The sequence below is a fragment of the Panthera onca genome, chromosome X, assembly GCF_046562875.1.
Source record: "Panthera onca isolate mPanOnc1 chromosome X, mPanOnc1 haplotype 2, whole genome shotgun sequence".
Taxonomy (NCBI): domain Eukaryota; kingdom Metazoa; phylum Chordata; class Mammalia; order Carnivora; family Felidae; genus Panthera; species Panthera onca.
Genome location: NC_138357.1, coordinates 66728221 through 66753160, shown reverse-complemented (window position 1 = coordinate 66753160; position 24940 = coordinate 66728221). Strand labels below are relative to the sequence as shown.

At 36.3% G+C, this 24940-nt stretch overlaps 1 protein-coding gene across 9 annotated transcripts in view; it reads right to left on the bottom strand.

Annotated features, from left to right (window-relative positions):
• The window catches only part of ATRX (ATRX chromatin remodeler), a 314027-nt gene that overhangs the window by 201837 nt on the left and 87250 nt on the right, over positions 1-24940 (bottom strand). For all 9 annotated transcript variants that reach the window (XM_081792922.1, XM_081792916.1, XM_081792915.1 and 6 more), the window contains 2 exons: positions 21449-24525; positions 3093-3165 (listed from right to left, as the gene is read on the bottom strand). In XM_081792922.1, coding sequence (XP_081649048.1) covers positions 3093-3165; positions 21449-24525 — 3150 coding nt within the window. The remainder of the gene's footprint in view (positions 1-3092; positions 3166-21448; positions 24526-24940) is intronic.

Genomic DNA, 24940 nt, shown 5'->3' with positions numbered 1-24940 from the left:
ACACAAACACTGTTAAACTTGAACAAACTACCATCTTGCCTCTTGAGACTAATTCACAGTGCAGGTATACGAATATAGGACACTAGAAAATGTTTGGTCAAAATATACTTATTAAGGAATCATAACACATTTTCAATGCCAACTAACTATAGAAATGCAACAGTAATCAAATTACATGAATAAATGTTGTTTAAATGAAAGAACCAATTTAAAACACAACAGGTATTTGAAAGACAACATTAACATAATGGCATATTCAAATAACTGACTTTTAAAATTACATGTATAATTTAAATAACCTAACAAACTGTTTTGTATTCTTCTCCCTTTCAAAAAGTATATAAAGTCTAAGCTATAAAATTCTAAGTAAATTATCAATTATACAAAATTCAACATATAAAGTTAGTCTATTTATTTTTCTAAAAAGTTCAACCAAAGAAAGTTAAACTGTCAATCAACCTACAATACTTTGTCATTGTTTATTAAATACTATTAAACAGAAATTAATTTACATGTTAGACCACTCTATCTCACAGTAGCATGCATTTACTTTCAAATATGAATGGTGCCACATAAGAGTATGCTAAAATAACAAATTTACATATTCATACTTAATAAAATATTCAGTACATGGCTAATTTTTTTAAATGACCTCAAAAGCTATCATAGCTTTAAAACAGAAAACACACAGATAAGTGTGTGTATATATATATATATATATTCATATGTAAGCTGGCTACAAACTACCTTCCATATCTTGATTTTAACAAAATCTTTCAACTTTCATGAAAAGATACATAATTAAAATTAAATGCTTGAACAAGAAAAAGTTTTACAGAAATTTATTGCATCCAAACAGTTAAGCCATGGCATTAATACACTATTTACCTCTCCATAAATATCAACACTGAAAAGGTATTAACAACATTGCTAAAAAGTCAAAGCATATGAAATGTATACAAAATTTATACACAATTACACAATTGTGTACAAATTTACACAAAATTACAACATGCTGCGTACTAAAATACATCCGACTCAAAAATGTGAAATTGGTAAAAATAATTCCAAGAATTAATTGTGATCTGCAAACAAATTTTTAAAATTTGCTTAGTGCATATTCAAATATGCTCAAATACATCATCTATGCTAAAATAGTTCCAGATGGTATTTGTATCCCCATGATGGGTATTAGATACCTCTTTGGTATGTTCAATATGAAATAAATTATTAATGGTGTATTTTATAAAGGCACATTAAAGTAAGTATAAAGAAAAACATGTTCAAGATAAAATTCAATTCTTCTCAAAAGTACTCGACAGGGTTGTATTTCTTAATCACAAATACAAGATGGAATTAACTATACCTTCCAATATAATACTTGCCAGTTACAGAGATATAATCAAACTTAAAAGATGAAAATATTTATATTTTGACAGGTTCTAACACAAATATAAAATTATCATACCTTAATGACACTCTCATCTGGTGGCTAAATATGAGATTAAGGTTCATCACTCTTGTTAAATTAGAATATAGCATGTTTTAAATATTATTAGCCTTTCAATAATATTGGAGTCCTTGTGGTTTACAGGAAAACAAATTAGTAATATAAATAGAGGAACTAAAGCATTTTAAAAGACAAGTTTTTAAATGCTTCCATAATCTATGATCATGTACTATAAAACTTGCTGAGGAATAACATGTAGGCCTTTACCATTCCATTCTCGACCCCACCCCATCTCATAAAATAACTAGGTATGTATATATTTAATTTTTATATACTAGGTAAGCAGCAACTGAGTCATTGTGTCCATGATTAATCTCTCTTTAAAAGTACAAAATAAAATTGTTCATTTACCATAAGAAAAACATTCTATAGGGAGAATGCTGATCTTGGAAACAGAAAACCCTATCAACAACAACAAAATACAGAAAACAGAGCTAGAAAACAGCTGGCCCCACAGCATTTACTAACTCAAAGTTAATTTCTTACAAAATTATGACACAAAAATTACATGTATATTTTCAAATTTTCTTAATATCATAACTTACTATTAGGAATAAATGGATGGTTAATATAGTGTTCTTTAGTAAAACAATCAAATCTATCATTGATATTTGGTGCCAGAATTAATCACAGAAAATTTCATCCCATCTTTTCATTTTAGAAATCAGAAAATTTTGGCAGAGTAGTTAAGTCACTTGCGCATAATCACACAGACAGTTGTTAGAGAAGTTAGAACTAGAAATCAGATATTCTTATCCCCATTATTCCCAAATTCCACCTACTACACCACATTAAGTTGTCGAAGTTTTGCGTAGGATACACTATATTCCAGGAAGGGTTTAAAGGACAGGTAAAAAATTTAGGGTTATATTCTTTAATACATTCATTTTCATTATTCTTCATTGTTAGGATATGGGTATGTCTTTGTATTTTTTTCTACTCCTACCATCCCTTAGATTAAGTGAATATGTACAGGCTACACTGTTTACTTTTAAATCAGCTGTTTAAGTTTTATTAAAGTTAATACCACCATACTATCTATTTTATGAGAAAAATAGTTAAAATCCAAATCACTCTGGACACTTTGTATATTGATACTTATTTTGAAAACAATTTCTTAATCTTACATATCTGAGCAATCTCCTTTCTTTCACTTTGAATTGGTCTTAATAAATAGGACCACCATATTAGATGGCAATTAAAAACAAAAATCAAATACTGAGGAGATGTCTGTTGTCACCAATTTATTGAAATGATTTACTTTCATCAATAAAATAATTTGCTGAAATTAAAATATTCTCAAAGAATTATCACAGTTTACATGGGAACATAAAATTGACAGTGCTGTTTTTATAACACACCCTATGCTAGGTGTGTTAATATTTGTATTTACTTTCTCTTAAGGTTTATGAGTTTTAGCCCATTTTCTGGCCTTTCAAACTTGCAGGAAGACTGTGAGCGAGTCTTTCTAAGGCAGGCACTCCTGGTTTTTACAACCTGCTTGCGGTTCCGTTGCTGCTGTTTGTGCCCACGCCTAGGGTGTGTTATAATCTTTTTTAAGTCCTTACAGATGGAATCATACCTATTCTCAGGATCATTGTCGTCATCATCATCATCCACCGTGACAGGCACTGATTTAGATAAGGCTTCATCTCCTTGAGGGGAAAAAAGTGTACTTAAAATTAGGTTTGAATTATCTATATAAATAAAACCATGTAAAATAAAACTGAAAGCTAAAAAGTTTAAAACAACTAGTGGGTTCTAAACTGTACTCTGAATCCAAAACATGAGTAAAAAAAAATTTATAGAAAAAACACAATGGGGAATTTATGAAGTGCCAGCAGTAACACAATAGTTGTATCTTATATATTTCAAAGTTCCTTCCCAGAATACAAGTTTTTTTTTTAATATATGAAGTTTATTGCCAAATTGGTTTCCATACAACACCCAGTGCTTATTCCAAAAGGTGCCCTCCTCAATACCCATCGCCTACCCTCCCCTCCCTCCCACCTCCCATCAACCCTCAGTTTGTTCTCAGTTTTTAAGAGTCTCTTATGCTTTGGCTCTCTTCCACTCTAACCTTTTTTTTTCCTTCCCCTCCCCCATGGGTTTCTGTTAAGTTTCTCAGGATCCACATAAGAGTGAAACCATATGGTATCTGTCTTTCTCTGTATGGCTTATTTCACTTAGCATAACACTCTCCAGTTCCATCCACGTTGCTACAAAGGGCCATATTTCATTCTTTCTCATTGCCACATAGTACTCCATTAACCACAATTTCTTTATCCATTCATCAGTTGATGGACATTTAGGCTCTTTCCATAATTTGGCCATTGTTGAGAGTGCTGCTATAAACATTGGAGTGCAAGTGCCCCTATGCATCAGCACTCCTGAATTCCTTGGGTAAATTCCTAGCAGTGCTATTGCTGGGTCATAGGGTAGGTCTATCTTCAATTTTTTGAGGAACCTCCACACTGTTTTCCAGAGTGGCTGCACCAATTTGCATTCCCACCAACAGTGCAAGAGGGTTCCCGTTTCTCCACATCCTCTCCAGCATCTATAGTCTCCTGATTTGTTCATTTTGGCCACTCTGACTGGCGTGAGGTGATATCTGAGTGTGGTTTTGATTTGTATTTCCCTGATGAGGAGCGACGTTGAGCATCTTTTCATGTGCCTGTTGGCCATCTGGATGTCTTCTTTAGAGAAGTGTCTATGCATGTTTTCTGCCCATTTCTTCACTGGATTATTTGGTTTTTGGGGTGGAATCTGTATTGTATTCATGAGTAGAATTACCAAGAGATATATTCAAGTACAGTAAAACCGATTCCTTATAAAAAGCTACACTGCTGGGGCACCTGGGTGGCTCAGTCAGTTAAGTGTCCAACTTCAGCTCAGGTCATGATCTCACGGTCCATGAGTTCAAGCCCCACGTCGGGCTCTGTGCTGTCAGCTCAGAGCCTGGAGCCTGCTTCAGATTCTGTGTCTCCCTCTCTCTCTGCCCCTCCCCCACTCATGCTCTGTCTCTATCAAAAAATGAATAAACATTAAAAAAAATATTTTTTAAAAAGCTACACTGCTATCCTTTGACTAAAAATCTAAAGTGGCTGGAGCACCTGAGTGGTTCGGTGAGTTGAGCATTGCACCCCTGATTTTGGCTCAGGTCATGATCTCACAGTTCCTGAGATCAAGCCCTGCATCAGGCTCTGTGCTGAACGTGGACCCTGCTTAAGATTCTCTCCCTCCCCCTCTCTCTGCCCCTCCCCTGCTTGCGCTGCCTCTGAAAATAAATAAACCTAAAAAAAAAATTAATCTAAAGAGGATAAGATGAAGGGGTGCCTGGGTGGTTCAGTGGGTTAAGAATCCGACTCTTGATTTCAGTTCAGGTCATGATCTCATGGTTGGGAGATAGAGCCCTGCATTGGGCTCTGCACAGAAGCATGAAGCCTGCTTGGAATTCTCTTTCTCCCTCCCTCCCTCCCTCTCTCTCTCTTTCTCTCTCCCTCCCTCCCTCCCTCTCTCTCTGCCCTTCTTCACTCTCTCTCAATAAATATTTTTTAAAAAATAAAAATGTAAAAAAAATGGTTAAGATTTGTGCATTTCACTGTATGTAAATTTCACCTCGAAAACACACTTCTATATTAACCTGTAATTAATACTATTTATGGTGAAGCAATTAAGGAGAAGTATGCTGATGATTAGCATTTACTTTGAAATGCATCAAGGATTTCAAGGGCATTCATTACATTGAGTGAAAAAAGTCAATCTCTAAAGGTTTCACACCTCATGATTCTACCTCAAAATAACAAAATTAAAGATGAAAATGGAATTAACAGTTGCCAGGGGTTAAGAATACAGTTAAGAAAGTGGGTGTCTGGGTGGCTCAGTCCGCTGAGCTTCCAACTTCAGCTCAGGTCATGCTCTCACAGCTCAGGAGTTTGAGCCCTGCATCGGGCTCTGTGCTGACAGCTCAGAGCCGGGAGCCTGCTTCAGATTCTGTGTCTCCCTCTCTCTCTGCCCCTCCCCCTCTCATGCTCTCTGTCTCAAAAATAAACAAACATTAAAAAAAAACTTTTAATTTTTAAAAAAAGAATATGGTTAAGCAAGGTGATGTGCATAAGGGGTAGCAAAAGGGAACCTTGTGGCAATGAACAGTTCAGTATCTTGACTATGGTAATGGTTATACAAAACTACACAAGTGATAACAATTGCAGAGAACTGTACTTACATATACATAAACACACAAACAAATCAGTGCATGAAAAACTGGTCAGACCGCAATAAATCTTCAGTTTTCTGATTTTGACATTGTACTACAGTTAAGTAAGATGTCACCGCTGGGGAAAACTGAATGGAGGGTATCATTCAAGACCTCCGTGTACATTTTTTTTTTTTGCAATTTCCTGTGAATTTATAATTCATTCAAAATGAACAGTTAAAAAGACAAAAAAATTAGGTATATTGATGGATAAATATAAGGATATATAAATAAATATGTGATAATGTGAACACAGTACAATGTTAATGACAGAAACTTTTCTGTATATTTAAATTTGCTTCATAATAAAAGATAGGGACAAAATGTTAGAGAAAAAAAATCCATAAAGAACACAGACAACTATAGGTTCAGGATAGAAATATGCTAAACATAGAAAGGCAAAAATAAATCTTAGAATACCCTAGCAAACTCATAATCAATACCTCAAACAGACCACTCTTCAAATGAAGTATTACTAGTAATATTACTGTTGTTCCTCTACTACACCTTTCAAAATTTGACATATCCTTCAAAGTTGAGTTCAAATGTTACCTGTTCAAAGTCTTTCTCTAATATTTAGATTAAATGGCCCAACTGCTATTTATCACACAGCTCCATTTTAGTTTTATATGTTTCTTGTGGTATTTTTTAAAATAATGATTTATCTATGTCTATCTTATTCATTGGACTGCAATCTCCTAGGACCATGTTCTTCATTTTGGTTGCTCATGCCCCTGCCATTCTCAAGCCCCAATTTTTCTAGTAAACGATTACACCTCATTATAGGATACCCACATATGGCTGGATAAACTGGAATCATCTAAATATACAGGAGCAGGAGAGGCATTTTAAGAGTTCAAAAATATTGTTCCCTTAATTAAGTTGGACATATTAGGAAACTACACCATGTTTATATATGCATAAACAAATTATAAACGAATGTCACTTATCATTGGCTCACAACCAAACTTATATTGAAAAACAGTACTTTTTATAGTGCTTATTTTCAATGTCCTTCATAATCTTTTCTGCTTAAGATTTTTACAAAGTCCAATTTCTAGATGTATAAATTTCCAATCAAAATTATCTTCTTCATCTAAAGTAATCAGTTCCAAGAAATATCCAGGGTAAAGAAAATCCAAACAAGGCTTATTCCACCAAATAGCTGAGAGAGACTGGCATCTCCTGAAGAGCTCAATTTTCAAGGCTTCTATGGATATGTACTAGCACACTGGTACTTGAGAACAAAGTTACACGCAACACAATGATCACAATGGAAAAAAATTATCTATACAAGTGCTCAGGTAAGGAATTATGGGGGTATGCACCCTATGAATATTTGCCATACATTGCCATCGCTTCTTAAGATCAAATGAATACATATTACTTATTATATATGTATTAGTTTTAAACATGAGAGGTATATCATAAAACTCTCTTATAAGTGTCAGATCAAGTTAGATTTGGGGAGATGAAAATTGGCAATTGAAATCAAACATGCTGATTTCACGGGGAAGCTGATTAATCATGGAAACCAATTTTCCAAATTTTAAGATTAACTCAATAGTCTACAATTAGCCAATGAGAATATCCCATGTAACTACTCACAATTTATTATTCTTATACTCTAATCCTTAATAAGAGTTTTCCCAACTAACCTGATAACAAAACATTGATATGACATCAAAGTAACTATTAGATTGTAATATGAATACAAACAATATCTTAAACTACCATATAGTTGACCCTTGAACAACACAGGTTTAAACTGCACAGGTCCACTTATAACTGCATTTTTTACAGGACAGTACTATAATTGTATTTTCGATTAACATTTCCTTTTATCTAGTTTATTGTAAGAATATAGTATATACAACATAGAAAATATGTGTTAACCAACTATTGGTGTTTTTGGTAAGGCTTCCAGTCAACATTAGGCTATTAGAGGAATTAGTTTTTAAGGAAATTATTTTTTCCTAAACTAAAAAATTAGTTTTTGAGGAATCAAAAGTTACACATGGATTTCTGACTGAAAAGGGGGTCAAGGGGGTCAGCATCACTAACCCTTACATTTTTCAAGGGTCAACCATAATTTTAAAATCAAAAAGCTCTCAATGTAAGTTTTGTAAATTGTTGCCTAAGTTCATCTGGCAGCAAAACTTGATATAAACTGTTTAGTCCTTTAACTATGAATGTTCAGATGTTCTACAGCAGAAATACTAATTTGCTCATGGGAGTATTGCCTCACATGAAACTAGAGCTATAACATAATATATGCTAACTAATCTACATAATATTTCTAAAAATCAAGAAGTTGAAAACTCTAAAACACATTGGACCCAACAATTTCAGGGACAGCAGACTTGTAGTTAAAGCCATACGGGCAAACATCCATATAGGTATCTGACAACGCAAAGCATTAAACTGAATATGCAATGAAAATCACACTTGGTTTCCAAACCAACTCATCAGATAAGCACTATATACAAGAAATTAGAAGTTTTATTAAAAGGCAATATTCATGTTAATTGCACAAATTCCAATTGGGATAAATTTAAAATCCTAACTTAAGGATTCAAAGGAAAATTTTAAACATTCTGCCTGTGCTGGGAACATAGTTATACCTGAAATCTCCTCAATAAGATTTTAAAATAAAATTCATGTGGACTTCTGGGTAAGATGATGGAGTAGGAGGATTTCAAGCTCTCTTCATCTTATGGTTATGTCTACATAACAGCCACATCAGAGTAAATAAAAAAGAAAATGAACTTAAGACTGGTAAAACAGACTTGCCACAGCTAAATGTAGAGAAAAGGCCACAACCAAGAGGGCAGAAAGGGCAAACAGATGGGGAGCCAAAGAGAACCGTGGGTCTTTCAGCAGAAGGGAGGGATGCCATACACTAATAGCGGGAAGAAGAGCAGACCCCAACCCAGTCATCCCAGGCATGGTAAGCAACCTTATTGATAAGAATGTGGTAATTTTAGGGGACTTTAATACTCCACTTACAATGGACAGATCATCTAGACACAGGATCCCTACAGAAACAAGGGCCCTGAATGATACACTGGATCACATGGACTTGACAGATATATTCAGAACTCTGCATCCCAAAGCAAAAGAATATACTTTCTTCTCGAGTGCACATGGAACATTCTCCAAGATAGATCACATACTCTGTTACAAAACAGCCCTTCGTAAATATAAAAGAACTGAGATCATACCATGCATGCTTTCAGACCACAATGCTATGAAACTTGAAATCAACCACAAGAAAAAGTCTGGAAAACCTCCAAAAGCATGGAGGTTAAAGAACACCCTACTAGGGGCGCCTGGGTGGCTCAGTCGGTTGGGCGGCCGACTTCGGCTCAGGTCATGATCTCGCGGTCCGTGAGTTCAAGCCCCGCGTCGGGCTCTGTGCTGACAGCTCAGAGCCTGGAGCCTGTTTTGGATTCTGTGTCTCCCTCTCTCTGACCCTCCCCCGTTCATGCTCTGTCTCTCTCTGTCTCAAAAATAAATAAATGTTAAAAAAAAATTTTTTTTTAAATAAAAAAAAATAAAAAAAAAAGAACACCCTACTAAAGAATGAATGGGTCAACCAGGCAATTAGAGAAGAAATTTAAAAATATGTGGAAACAAATGAAGATGAAAATACAACAACCCAAACGCTTTGGGATGCAGGGAAAGCAGTCCTGAGAGGAAAATACATTGCAATCCAGGCCTATCTCAAGAAACAAGAAAAATCCCAAATAGAAAATCTAACAGCACACCTAAGGAAATAGAAGCAGAATAACAAAGACACCCCAAACCCAGCAGAAGAAGAGAAATAATAAAGAGCACAGCAGAAATAAACAATATAGAATCTAAAAAAACTATAGAGCAGATCAATGAGACCAAGAGTTGGGTTTTAAAACAAAATGGATAAACCTCTAGCCAGGCTTCTCAAAAGGAAAAGGGAGAAGACCCAAATAGATAAAATCATGAATGAAAATGGAATTATGACAACCAATCCCTCAGAAATACAAGCCATTTTCAGGGAATACTATGAAAAATTATATGCCAACAAACTGGAAAACCTGGAAGAAATGGACAAATTCCTCAGCACCCACACACTTCCAAAACTCAAACAGGAAGAAATAGAAAACTTGAACAGACCCATAACCAGTGAATAAATTGAATCAGTTATCAAAAATCTCCCAACAAATTAAGAGTCCAGGACCAGATGGCTTCCCTGGGGAATTCTACCAGACATTTAAAGCAGAGATAATACCTATCCTTCTCAAGTTGTTCCAAAAAATAGAAACGGAAGGAAAACTTCCAGACTCATTCTATGAAGCCAGCATTATTTTGATTCCTAAACCAGACAGAGACCCAGGAAAAAAAAAAGAGAACTACAGGCCAATTATCCCTGATGAATATGGATGCAAAAATTCTCAATAAGATACTAGCAAATCGAATTCAACAGCATATAAAAAGAATTATTCACCATGATCAAGTGGGATTCATTCCTGGGATGCAGAGCTGGTTCAACATTCACAAATCAATCAATGTAATACATCACATTAATAAAAGGAAAGAAAAGAAGCAAATGATCCTGTCAATCGATGCAGAAAAAGCATCTGACAAAATTCACCATCCTTTCTTAATAAAAACCCTTGAGAAAGTTGGGACACAAGGAACATACTTAAACATCAACAAAGCCATGTATGAAAAGCCCACGGCTAATATCATCCTCAATGGGGAAAAACTGAGAGCTTTCTCCCTGAGATCAGGAACACGACAGGGATGTCCACTCTCACCGTTGCTTAACATAATGTTGGAAGTGCTAGCATCAGCAGTCAGACAACAAAAGGAAATCAAAAGCATCCAAATTGGCAAAGATGAAGTCAAGCTTTCACTTTTTGCAGATGACATGATATTATACATGGAAAACCTGATAGACTCCACCAAAAGTCTGCTAGAACTGATACATGAATTCAGCAAAGTTGCAGGATACAAAATCAATGTACAGAAATCAGCTGCATTCTCATACACTAATAATGAAGCAACAGAAAGATAAATAAAGAAACTGATCCCATTCACAATTGCACCAAGAAGCATAAAACACCTACAATAAACCTAACCAAAGATGTAAAAGATCTGTATGCTGAAAACTATAGAAAGGTTATGAAGGAAATTGAAGGAGATATAAAGAAATGGAAAAATATTCCATGCTCATGAATTGGAAAAACCAATATTGTTAAAATGTCAATACTACCCAAAGCTATCTACACATTCAATGCAATCCCAAGCAAAATTGCACCAGCATTCTTCTCGAAGCTAGAACAAGCAATTCTAAAATTTGTATGGAACCACAAAACACCCCGAATAGCCAAAGTAATTTTGAACAAGACGACCAAAGCAGGAGGCATCACAATCCCAGACTTTAGCCTCTACTACAAAGCTGTAATCATCAAGATAGCATGATATTGGCACAAATACAGACACATAGACCAATGGAATAGAATAGAGACTCCAGAATTGGACCCACAAAAGTATGGCCAACTAATGTTTGAGAAAGCAGGAAAGAATATCCAATGGAAAAAAAGACAGTCTCTTTCACAAATGGTGCTGGGAGAACTGGACAGCAACATGTAGAAGGAGGAAATTAGACCCCTTTCTTACACCATTCACAAAAACAAACTCAAAATGGATGAAGGACCTGAATGTGAGACAGGAAACCATCAAAACCCTAGAGGAGAAAGCAGGAAAAAACCTCTCTGACCTCAGCCGCAGCAATTTCTTACTTGACACATCCCCAAAGGCAAGGGAATTAAAAGCAAAAATGAACTATTGGGATCTCGTGAAGATAAAAAGCTTCTGCACTGCAAAGGAAACAATCAACAAAACTAAAAGGCAACCAACGGAATGGGAAAAGGTATTTGCAAATGACATATCGGACAAAGGGCTAGTATCCAAAATCTATAAAGAGCTCACCAAACTCCACACCCGAAAAACAAATAATCCAGTGAAGAAATGGGCAGAAAACACAAATAGACACTTCTCTAAAGAAGACATCCAGATGGCCAACAGGCACATGAAAAGAGGCTCAAGGTTGCTCCTCATCAGGGAAATACGAATCAAAACCACACTCAGATGCCACCTCACACCAGTAAGAGTGACTAAAATGAACAAATCAGGAGACTATAGATGCTGGCAAGGATGTGGAGAAATGGGAACCCTCTTGCACTGTTGGTGGGAATGCAAATTGGTGCAGCCTCTCTGGAAAACAGTGTGGAGGTTCCTCAAAAAATTAAAAATAGACCTACCCTATGACCCAGCAATAGCACTGCTAGGAATTTACCCAAGGAATTCAGGAGTGCTGATGCATAGGGGCACTTGCACCCCAATGTTTATAGCAGCACTTTCAAAAATAGCCAAATTATGGAAAGAGCCTAAATATCCATCCACTGATGAATGGATAAAGAAATTGTGGTTTATATACAGAATGGAATACTACGTGGCAATGAGAAAGAATGAAATATGGCCCTTTGTAGCAATATGGATGGAACTGGAGAGTGTTATGCTAAGTGAAATAAGTCATACAGAGAAAGACAGATACTGTATGTTTTCACTCTTATGTGGATCCTGAGAACCTGAACAGAAGACCATGGGGGAGGGGAAGGAAAAAAAGAACGTTAGAGAGGGAGGGAGCCAAACCATTAAAGACTATTAAAAACTGAGAACAATCTGAGGGTTGATCAGGGGGTGGGAGGGAGGGGAGGGTAGGTGATGGGTATTGAGGGCACCTGTTGGGATAAGCACTGGGTGTTGTATGGAAACCAATCTGACAATAAATTTCATATTTAAAAAAAAATGAAAACCAGAAGGACCTAACATCCTGAGTGCTTACAATCAGTGGGGCTTCACACACAAAATTTTAAATATGAGCAGGTTCAACTCTGGAAGAACCATGGGGTGACAGGAAATTGAGTCCCTATCCTTAAAGAGATGTCACAACAAACAACCCCACTGAAATACAGCATAAAAGCAGCAGTTTGAAAAATGCCTAGGGTATATGGGAAGGAGGTTTCTTTATTAACCCCTAAGCATGTGCTGGAAGGGCAGGGATCTTTGGGAGACTTCTGCAAGAACAAAAAGCTAGCACGAGTCATTCTCCTCCCAGCCTACATACACATATACCCCGCCCTCAGCCTAGATACACATACACCTGAGGGAACCAGCACAGCACCCACACTCTCCACATACCTTTGCTAACAGCATGTCCCAACCCACCATTTCTTCTATGGATTTGCCCCTCCACACCAGCCTTGCCTTTGGACATGAGTTTTATCAGGTGGCTGCAAAACACCTCCCACAGGGGACTGGCATGGACCTTGCTGGCACCATACACACCCCACCCCCACGTTCTTCTGCGGACTGCCCCTGCCAACACATCCTTGGCGGGAGACCAACCAAAGTAGTGGCACAAGCCTGGCAGTGTGCTAGCAGCCCCAACAGTGGCCAGTACCACTCCAAAGTAACTCCTTCCTGGAGGCACAGGGAAATATAAGCATACACATGAGTCTAACTGCAGCCTTAGCAGTGGGCCTACCAACAAAAGTTTCTAAGGAGACAACACACAGGGAGAACACCCTGCAGTTCCAAGCTATGGCATCTCTGTCAAATGGCTGGTCTGACTCAACTCAAGCCCAAGGCAAACAGCAGACTGGACCATAACACAGTGACCAAACCCTGCCCACCAGAGGCAAACAGAGCTATTGGAGATGACTGGACTTAAGGCAAATGAGGCTCAGCCATAAAATTAGGGCACACTCCACACACACACACACAGGAGACATTCCAGAAGTGCCAGGTTCTGGTGAACAGGGGACACTGCCCTACCAAGCACTATAGGACCAGTTCTTCATAACATCACTAGTTACAAAAGCAAGAGACACAGCTGACATTCCTAACACATAGAAAAAGACACAGAGAATTAGACAAAATGAGGAAAAAAAGGAGTCTTTCCCAAATTAAAGAACATGACAAAATAACAGCAAGAGAGCTAAACAAAACAGAGATAAGTAATATGCCAAAGAGAGAGGATTTAAATTTAAAGTAATGGTGACAAAAATACTCACTGGAATTGAGAAGAGAGGAGGACCTCAGTGAGATGCTCAACAAAGAGGTAGAACACACAAACAAGAACCAGAAATGAGGAACTCAATAAGTAAAATTGAATACATACTAGATGGAATAAATAGAACAGAGAAAGTAGAAGAACAAATCAGTGACCCGGAAGATAGAGTAATGGAAAGCAATCAAGTTGAACAAAAAGGAGAAAAAAAATAAAAACTAAAAATACACTTAGGGAACTCACTAACACAATCAAGCGCAGTAATAAGCACATTATAAGGATCCCAGAAATATAAAAGAAAAAGGGGCAGAAAATGTACTTGAAGAAATAATAGCTAAAAACTTCCTGAATGTGGGGAAAGAAACTGACATCCAGTTTCAGGAGCAGGAGGCACAAAGAGACCCTAACAAAATCAACTCAAGGAGATCTATACCAAGACACATAGTAATTAAAATAGAAAATGTAGTGATAAAGAGAGAATTTTAAAAGGAACAGGAGAAAAGAAAAAAGGTACATTCAAGGGAAACCTCCTAGGATATAAGCAGATTTTTCAGAAGAAACTTTGCAGGCCAGAAGGGACGGGCATGTATATTCAAAGTGCTGAAGAAAAACAAAACTGCGACCAAGAATACTCTCTCCAGTGGGGTGCCTGGGTGGCTCAGTCAGTTGAGCATCTGACCTCAGCTCAGGTCATGATCTCACAGTTCTTGAGTTCAAGCCCCACTTAGGGTTCCACACTGACAGTGCGGAGCCTGCTTGGGATTCATTCATTCTCTCTCTCTCTCTCTCTCTCTCTCTCTCTCTCTCACCCCTCCCCCACTTATGCTTTTTTTTCTCTTTCTCTCAAAAATATATAAACTATTAAATAAATAAATAAATAAATAAATAAATAAATAAATAGAATACTGTCTCCAGCAAGACTATCATTCAGAACAGAAGAAAAGAGAAAGTTTCCTAGACAAATAAAGTTAAAGAAATTCATCATGACTAAACCAGCTGTGCAAGAAATATTAGAGGGGATTCTCAGAGTGGCTCAATCAGTTAAGCATCTGACTTCAGCTCAGGTCATGATCCTGTGGTTCATGAGTTCAAGCCCACATCGGGCTCTGTGTTGACAGCTAAGAGCCTGGAGCCTGGTTCAGATTCTGTGTCTCCCTCTCTCTCTGTCCTTCCCGCCCCCTCCCCCCGTTCATACCCTGTCTCTCTCAAAAATATATAAATATTTTAAAAAAACTTAAAATGAGGGGGGATTCTCTGCATGGAAAGATAAGACCATAATCAGTAGTAAGAAAAGTAGGTAGCACTAAAGCAGTAAAATTAAGTATATCAATAAAAAACTGTAAAGGGATTCATAAAAAAAAAGGATGTACAGTAGGACACCATATATCTAAAACATGGGGAGAAAAGAGTAAAAATTTAGTGCTCTTAGAATGGATTCAAACTTAAGCAACCATTAACTTAATATGGACTGCTATATGCAGAAGATGCTATATATAAATTTAACGATAACCACAAATAAAAAACCACTAACAGATATGCAAAAAACTAGAGAAAAGAATCCAAGCACATCACTAATGAAAGTCAGCAAAAGATGAGAGAAGACAGCAAGAGAAGGAACAGATAAAAACTACAAAAACAACCATAAAAGAAGTAACAGAATGGTAATAATGCCTATCAATAATTACTTTGAAAGTATATGTACTAAATGCTCCAACCAAAACACACAGGGTGACTGAATGAATAACAAAGCAAGACCCATCTATATACTGCCTATAAGAGACTCATTTCTGACTTAAAGACACATGCAGATTGAAAGTGAAGAGATAGAAAAACATCTATCATGCAAATAGATGTAAAAGAAAGCCAGGTAGCAATACTTATATTAGCAAAAACAGACTTTAAAACAAAGATTGTAACAAGAGACAAAGAAGAATACCACATATAATTATAAATACTACGATCCAAAAAGAAGGCATAACAACTGTAAATGTTTATGAATCCAACATGAGAGCATCCAAAAACATAAAGGAGTTAATAACAAACATAAAGAAAGCAATCAATTGTAACACAATAATAGCAGAGTACTTCGACTCCCCACTTACATCAATGGATACTCATTCACACAGAAATCAACACGGAACCAGTCCTTTGAAGGACAGTTTGGACTAGATGGATCTAACAGATATATTCAGAACATTCCATCCTAAAACAGCACAATACAATCTTTTTCATGTGAACATGGAATACTCTCCAGACTAGATCACAGATTAGGCCACAAAAGTCTTAAACAAATCCAACAAGATCAAAGTCATACCATGTGTCTTTTCTGACCATAACGCTATGAAACTAGAAATCAACCTCAAGAAAAAATCTGCAAGAACACAAATACATGGAGGTTAAATAACACACTACTAAATGAATGGGTCAACCAAGATACCAGAGAGAAAATTTTTTAAAAATGCATGGAGACAAATGAAAATGAAAACAAAATGTTCGAAAATCTCTGGCATGCAGCAAAAGTTATTCTAAGAGGGAAGTTTGTAACAATACAGACCTACTTTAAGAAGCAAGAAAAATCTCAAATAAATTTAAAAAAAAACATTAAACCTAAAGAAGCTACAAAAAGAACAAATGAAACACAAAACCAGTAAAAGAAAAAATAATAAAGATTTGAGCAGAGATAAACAAAAACAATAGTTAAAAAAAAAACAATGGATCAATGAAACCAGAAGCTGATTCTTTTAAAAGATCAACAAAACTGATAAACCTTTATCAGACACACCAAAAAAAATGAGAGAGGACTCAAACAAAATAAAAAATTAAAGAGGGGAAATAATGGACACCACAGAAATTGAAAGGATAATAAGAGATTATGAAAGATTATATGCTAACAATTGAACAAAATAGAGGAAATGGATACATTTCTAAGAACATATAACTTCCCAAAACTCCATTGTGAAGAAATTGAACATTTGAACAGAACAACTGCCAGCAATGAAACTGAATCAGCAATAAAAATCTGCCAGCAAACAAAAATCCAGGACCAGATGGCTTCACAGATGAAATCTAAATATTTTAAGAAGTTAATACCGGTTCTTCTCAAATTATTCCAAAACAATAGAAGACAAAGAATAATAACTTCCAAATTTGTACTATGAGGCCAGCATTACCCTGATACAAAAATCAAAGATACCACTAAAAAAGAGAACTACAGGCTAATACCGCTGAAGAACACAGATGCAGAATTCCTCAACAAAATACTAGCAAAACGAATCCAACAATACTTTTAAAGAAACCATTCTTCACGATCAGGTAGGATTCATTCCTGGACTGCAAGGTGGTTCAATATTTGCAAATCAACAATCTTATGTCACATCAATAAGAGAAAGGATAAGAAACATAAGATCATTGCAATAGATGCAGAAAAAGCTTCCAACAAAGTATAACATCCATTCATGATAACTCTCAAAAAAGCAGGTTTAGAAGGAACATACCACAACACAATAATGGCCATATATGAAAACCTCACAGTTAATGTCATAATGGTGAAAACTAAGAGCTTTTCCCTTAAGGTCAGAAACAACACAAGGATGCCCACTCTCACCACTTTTATTCAACATAGTACTGAAAGCCCTAGCCACAGCAATCAGCAACAAAAACAAATGAAAGGCATCTAAATTTGTAAGGAAGCAATCAAACTCTCACTATTTGCAGAATTTATATATATATATATATATATATATATATATATATATATATATATATATATATATAACATCCTAAAGACTCCACCAAAAAACTACTAGAATTGACAGATAAATTCAATAAGGTTGCATGATACAAAATCAATGTACAGAAATACATTGCATTTCTATACCCTAATAATGATGTAGCAGAAATACAAATTAAGAAAACTGTCCCAATGTACCAAAACTAATAAAATACCTAGAAATGAAGTTAACCAAGGAGGTGAAAGAACTGTATTCTGAAAACTACACAACTTTGATGAAAGAAATTGAAGAGGACACAAACAAATGGAAAGATATTCCATGCTCATGGACTGGGAGAATAAATACTGCTAAAAGCCATACTACCCAAAGCAATCTACACATTTAATGCAACACCTATCAAAATACCAACATTTTTCACATAACTAGAACAAACAATCCTAAAATTATATGAGACCACGAAAGACCCCAAACAGCCAAAGCAATCTTGAAAAAGAAAATCAGGGGCGCCTGGGTGGCTCAGTCTGTTGAGCGCCCGACTTCAGCTCAGGTCATGATCTCACAGCTCGTGGGTTTGAGCACCATATTGGGCTCTGTGCTGACAGCTCAGAGCCTGGAGCCTAATTCAGATTCTGTGTCTCCCTCTCTCTCTGCCCCTCGCCTGTTCACGCTCTGTATCTCTCTCTCCCCTCAAAAATAAGTAAAACATTAAAAAAAATTTTTTTAAAGAAAGAAAAAGAGAAACAAATTGTGGGGTATTGCAATCTCAGATTTAAGATATACTTACAAAGCCATAGTAATCAAGAAGAGTATGGTACTGGCACAGAAATAAACACATAGGTCAAGAGAATAGGATAGAAAACCCAGAATTATATTCAAGATTATGTGGTCAATTAATTATCAACAAAATTAATTTATTCAACAGAGGCAAGAATATGTAATATGAAAAAGACAATCTCTTCAAGAAATGGTGCTGAAAAAACTGGATGGAAACATGCAAAAGAATGAAACTGGACCACTTTCTTACACCATAAAAATAAATTCAAAATGGATTAAAAAACTAAAATGTGAGACCTGAAACTATAAAAATCCTAGAAGAGGTGTACCTGGGTGGTTCATCTGGTTAAATGACCGACTTCACTTCAGGTCATAATCTCATGATTCATGGGTTCTAGCCCCATGTAGGACTTTGTGCTAACAGCACAGAGCCTGGAGCCTGCTTTGGACTCTGTGTCTCCTTCTCTCTCTCTGCTCCTCCCCCACTCGTGCTCTGTCTCTCTCTCTCTCAAAAATAAAATAAGGGGCGCCTGGGTGGCTCAGTCAGTTAGGCATCCAACTTCAGCTCAGTTCATGATCTTGCAGCTCATGAGCTCAAGCCCTGTGTCGGGCTCTATGCTGACAGCTCAGAGCCTGGAGCCTGCTTTGAGTTTTGTTTTTCCCTCTCTCTGCCCCTCCCTCGCTCATGCTCGCACTCTCTCTCTCTCTTAAAAATAAATACACATTAAGAAATTTTGGGGAGGCGCCTGGGTGACTCAGTCAGTTGAGTGTCCAACTTCAGCTCAGGTCATAGTCTTGCAGTTCGTGGGTTTGAGCCCCACGTCGGGCTCTGTGCTAATAAACAGCTCAGAGCCTGGAGCCTGCTTCAGATTCTGTGTGTGTGTGTGTGTGTGTGTGTGTGTGTGTGTGTGTCTCCCCCTCCCCTGCTCGTGCTCTGCCTCTGTCTCTCAAAAATAAATGTTAAAAAAAATCTTCAAAAAAAATTTTTTATAAAAAAAAAATAAAACATTTTTAAAAATTTAAAAAAAACTCTTGAAGACAGCACAGGCCGTAATTTCTCTGACATCTGCCACAGCAACATTTTTCTAGATATGCCTTCTGAGGCAAGGGGAAAAAAAGCAAAAAATAAACTATTAGGACTACATCAAAATAAAAAAAATAAAATGCTTCTGCACAGCAAAGGAAACAATCAACAAAACTACAAAACAACCTACTGAATGGGAGACAGTATTTGCAAATGACATATCTGATAAAGGGTTAGCATCCAAAATATATAAAAAACTTATACAACTCAACACCAAAAAAACCCCACAAATAATCCAATTAAAAAAGGGCAGAAGGCATTAACAGACATTTTTCCAAGGAAGACCTACAGATGGCCAATACACACACAAGAAAAGATGCTCAACATCATTTATCATCAGGGAAATGCAAATCAAAACCACAATGAGATATCTCCTCAAACCTGTCAGAATGACTGAAATCAAGAACTCAAGAAATAAAAAGTGTTGGTGAGGATGCGGAGAAAAAGGAATCCTCATGCACTGTTGGTGAGAATGTAAACTGGTGCAGCCACTGTGGAACAGTATGGACATTCCTCAAAAAATTAAAAATAGAATTACCATAAGATCCAGTAATTCTACTACTATTTATCCAAAGAATACAAAAATATTACTTCAGGAAGATATGTTTATTGCAGCATTATTTACAATAGCTAAATTATAGAAGCAACTCAAGTGTCCAATGATAGATGAATGGTTAAAGATGTGGTATGTATAAATACAATGGAATATTACTTGGGCCATAAAAAAGAATTTTTGCCATGTTCAACAACATGGATGGATCAAGCGAGTATAATGCTAAGTAAAATAAGTCAGAGAAAGACAAACACTTTATAATTTCTCCATATGTAAAATTAAGGAACAAAACCAATCAACAAAGGAAAAAGATAAACACAACACACTCTTTACAGGGAACAAACTGATGGTTACCAGAGGGGAGGTAGGTGGGGGAATGGATGAAATAGGTGAAGGGGATTAAGAGTACATTTATCATGATGAGCATGGAGCAACATATAGAGTTGTTGAGTCACTGTATTGTACGCCTGAAACTAATATGACACTTTATTTTAAGCATAAGCTGGAACTGAAATATAAATAAATCTTTTAAATGAATAAATAAATTTGTTTAACATGTCCCTGGTTAACTGCCAGGTTTACGGATTAAAAAAAAAAAGACAATGCAAGTGACATGTGTATTTATTATACAACTGTTTTTTAAGAACTGCAATAATGATAGAAATTATTTTCACAATTCTATTTGGGGGGGTATCACTAACAGGTTAACCCAAATCCTAATTGTCCTAGTTCTCTATCTCCTCAGAGAAAGATAATTCATCTATTTTTTGGATTTTTCTTTTGTTATAAACAGAAACATCTGTTCATGTGATTAGTAAAAAATTGACAAGTATCAGTAATGAGTTTAATGAAGTAAATTTAAAGTTTTCAGAGAATTTCACTGGACACAAAGTTAATCTACCCAATTTAAAAAGTCATGTGCAGGGGCGTCTGGCTGGCTAAGTTGGAAAAGCATACAACTCTTGATCTTAGGGTTTTGAGTTCAAGCCCTATGTTGGGTGTAGAGATTACATAAAAAATCATATACAATGCAAAGCAGTTAAAACTTTCACACACTATGTTACACCAGTACCAAGCACACATCTCCATTACGTGAATATATACCTACCAAACTATTGGCACAGGTCTGATTTTCCTTCATGAACTACTGTTTACTACTCCAGAACACTGGTAAAGAAATTTTGTCATCTACCCAACAAACCTGGTATATCTGATACAGAATATTAATGATATTTGGCATAACTTCCAACGATGCCATAAAAATAAATGAAGGAAGGCTTTCGAGTAAATCTTTAAAGAATTTTTAAAGGGCCTTTTCCTGAACAGTAACCTTGCATTTGATTGGCTTCAGGGAAAATTAAACAATGTGGTTATTCATGAGGGTAAAATCATAAATTATAAATTTATTTATTTTTTGCATACCTGAAGATTGGCAAAATCCAGTATGTGAAGACAGCACTAAATTTTCGGTCACAGGCTTAATTTTCTGTTCATCACTGCTCCCCTCACCTACAGAATTCTGGTCATCTCCTATATCAGAAGATGATGAACTAATGTCAGCTTGCTTCCTTTTAGTGCTTGTTCTCAGGGAGTTTCTCATTTTCTCCTTGACACTGACTGCCTTCTTTTTAGCTGAAGTTCTCTGTTTCTTCAGCTTTTTATTGTCTTCAGAACTTTCCTCACCATCAGAAGATGATGAGCCACTATGTACTTCCTTGGTATTTCTCTTTGAATTTAAATTTCTTCTTTCCTTCAGTTCTATTCTTTTCAGTCTCTTATCAGAAGAATCACAACCATCTTCTTTCATGGAGTATTTCTCAGTATCAGATGATGAACAATCTCGTCTCTTCGTTGAACTCTTTTCAGGCAGGTTGCACCTTTTCTTCACTCTACTGGATACTCCATTCTTACTCCTTTTATCTTCTGAAGAATCACAACTATCTCTTTTCCCCTGTAATTTCTCAGCCTTATCGGATAATTCATCCTTCTTTTCAGAAGTTTTATCTTTTATTTGTTTTCTTTTCTTTTCCCCATAAGTTGTGTCATTCTTATTTTGTTTTATTCCTTTAGGAAAACGAGAAATTTCTTCTCCCTCAGGTAATTTCTCAGTGCTATCAGATGATGATTCATACTGTTGTTCCATCTTAATTACATTTTTCTTCAAATCTGTAATTTTCTTTTCTTTTACTTCAGTTCCCTTTTTGCTCAGCTTTTTATCATCTTCAGAGGATTCCTCACTTTGCTCTTTCTTTGGGAACTTCTCAGCAATGTCCAGTAATCCAGTCTGTACTCTCTTACCCATTTTGGTTTTCAAATGCTTACTCCTTTCTTTAGTTTCAGCAACCTTTTTGTCTTCTGGAGAATTAAAACTCTCCTCTTTCCCTGAAGGCAACTTAGCACCATCAGAAGAAACACCTGACTGCTGCTTTTTAGACATTCGATCTCTTAAGTCCATGATGGTCTTGTCTTTATCAACTGTGCCTTCTGCTGAAGAGAAATTCTCTCTCTCTTGTTTCCTTTCAGCATCATCAGATGATCCTTCTTGTGCAATCTTCAAACTTTTCTGCCCTTGATTATCCATTCCTTTTTTCCTGTGTGTTTCATCTTCAGAAGAATCATAATCCTCTTTATTTGGAACTCTTTTTTTGGTTGTTTTGGTAGCCCCAATTTTACTCATGCTCTTTATCTCTTTCTCTAATTCTGAGTCATAATTGGAAGATTCAGACTGGTTTTGTCGTTTCTTTTTAGAAATTATAGACCTTTTAGCTGATTTGCCTTTCTTAATATCATAATCTGAGCCAGAAGTAGAACTTTTTCGTTTCCTTTTTCCTTTATCATCTTTCCCTGTTTGAGTCTTTAAATCATATAAAGTCTTCTCATGGTTTGTATGAGTTTCATTAATATCAGTATCTGAAGAAGAACTGTGACTCATCCTGGATACCTCTTTCAGGATTGCTAACATTTCATCAGAATCGGAATTCTGATCCACAATCTCTGACTGCTTAGATTTAGGCAATTTATTAGGTTTAGGATTATCTACAGCACTGTCAGAAGAATTCCGCTTATCCTTTTTTCTCATTGGAATGGATAGTTTTTGTTTCTCCTTAACGGTTTCATTACTTTCTTCATCTGAATTAGATGTTGCAGGATTGGTTTCTGTCTGTCGCCTCAAGGGTGTAGTCTTCACACGTGGGGATCTTCGAAGATCAGATTCTTCTGAAAGTAATGGAACTTCACTTTCAAACAAATGCTCATTATCATTTTTTTCCTCTCCAAGTCCACAGTTCTCTGGCTTGGTGTTCAGACTAGAACTTTTATAGCCATCTTTATCTTGTGGAACTTCCTGACAATCAGCACCTTTAATTGGCGAATTAGAAAGGGAAACAGGGGTGAGTTTAACATATAATTCTTTTGTTACTTTAGCTGTAGTTTTTGACTTAATACCTCCTCTGTTGTCTTTTGAAGTAATACTTAATTTTACAGAAGAATTCTCCAATTCTTGCTCTGTTCCACTGTTGCCATCTCCCTGATTATCTGCTGAACTCTGAACTTCCATAGCTGTCTCAAGATTCTCAAAAATGTCTTCTGGAACTGAGGAAGGAACAGACACAATATCCATATCCAAATCTTCAGAAGTGTTAGTAGGTTCATACTGAGGTTCTTCTTTTTTATCAGATTTCTTATGTTCACCACTGGCACTTTTATTTGCTCTTTGTTCCTGTACTACAATACTCTGATCCATGTGCTCACTATCTACCTGCTTTCTTGACAGTTTAGCTTCTGATTTTGAAAAATCTTTCCTTTCCAAAGCACAGGGTTTTTCTCCCTTTCGTAATTTCGTTTCAGATTTAGCATCTATGACTTTATGCTCTTTGGTATTTTTCTCCTTGTTTACAGCATCCAAAGCTTGAATCTCTGAATTCAAATCTTCTTCTAATGCAAGATGAGCTTTCTTGATATCAGCCAACACAGATTTAAAAGCCTTAAGCTGACGTAACTTTGTAGCAGAACTGATTTCTGAATTATCTGCTGCCTGCTTCAAAAACTTAACATAACTGGAGTTCATGTTAGCTGTGGTCTCAATCAGTTTTTTTGCCTTCTTAATCATCTCTTTAGGCACAATTAGTGCTGAATAAGAGTAGGTTACAGAACCAGAACATGAATCATCTAATTTCTTTTCTTCTCCATTACAATTTGAATTATTTTTCTTTGGAGAAAACCTGGATGTATGGTCATATACTTTATTACTCTTTTCATTGTCAACTTTTATCTTCTTTTTATTTTGTTGCAACAATTGTTCTAAATTTTCAAATACGCTGTTACATGCAGTAACCAAGTCCAACAAAGGTTCTGGGTGACAAATGTAGCAATACCACTGGTTGTTTTCATCCATTATTGTAGAGAGCTCCTTTCGACCAAGGTTGCGCAAAATGCATTTCTTACAGAAAGCATTATGGCAAAAGTCGCAACAAATCAAGTTTCCACCTTCTGCACACCACCTGAAATTATTAAAAGATTAAAATGTTATTCCCAGGGGCACCTGGTGGCTCAGTCAGTTAAGCCTCTGACTCTTGATTTCACCTCAGGTCATGATTCTGGGGTCATGGGATCAAGCCCTGCATTGGGCTCTGTGCTGAGCATGGAGCCTCCTTAAGGTTCTGTCTCTTTCTCCCTCTGCCCCTCTCCCCAGCTCATGCTCGTGCACTCTCTCTCTCTCTCTCTCTCTCTCTCTCTCTCAAAATAAAAAAATAAAAAATAAGTATTATTCTCAAATTAATCTCACTTTAAATTTTTTCATTATTAAAGCAACTTAGGGGTGCCTGGGTGGTTTAGCGGTTACACGTCCAACTTCAGCTCACATCATGATCTCACAGCTTGTGGGTTCGAGCCCGGCATTGGGCTCTGTGTGGACAG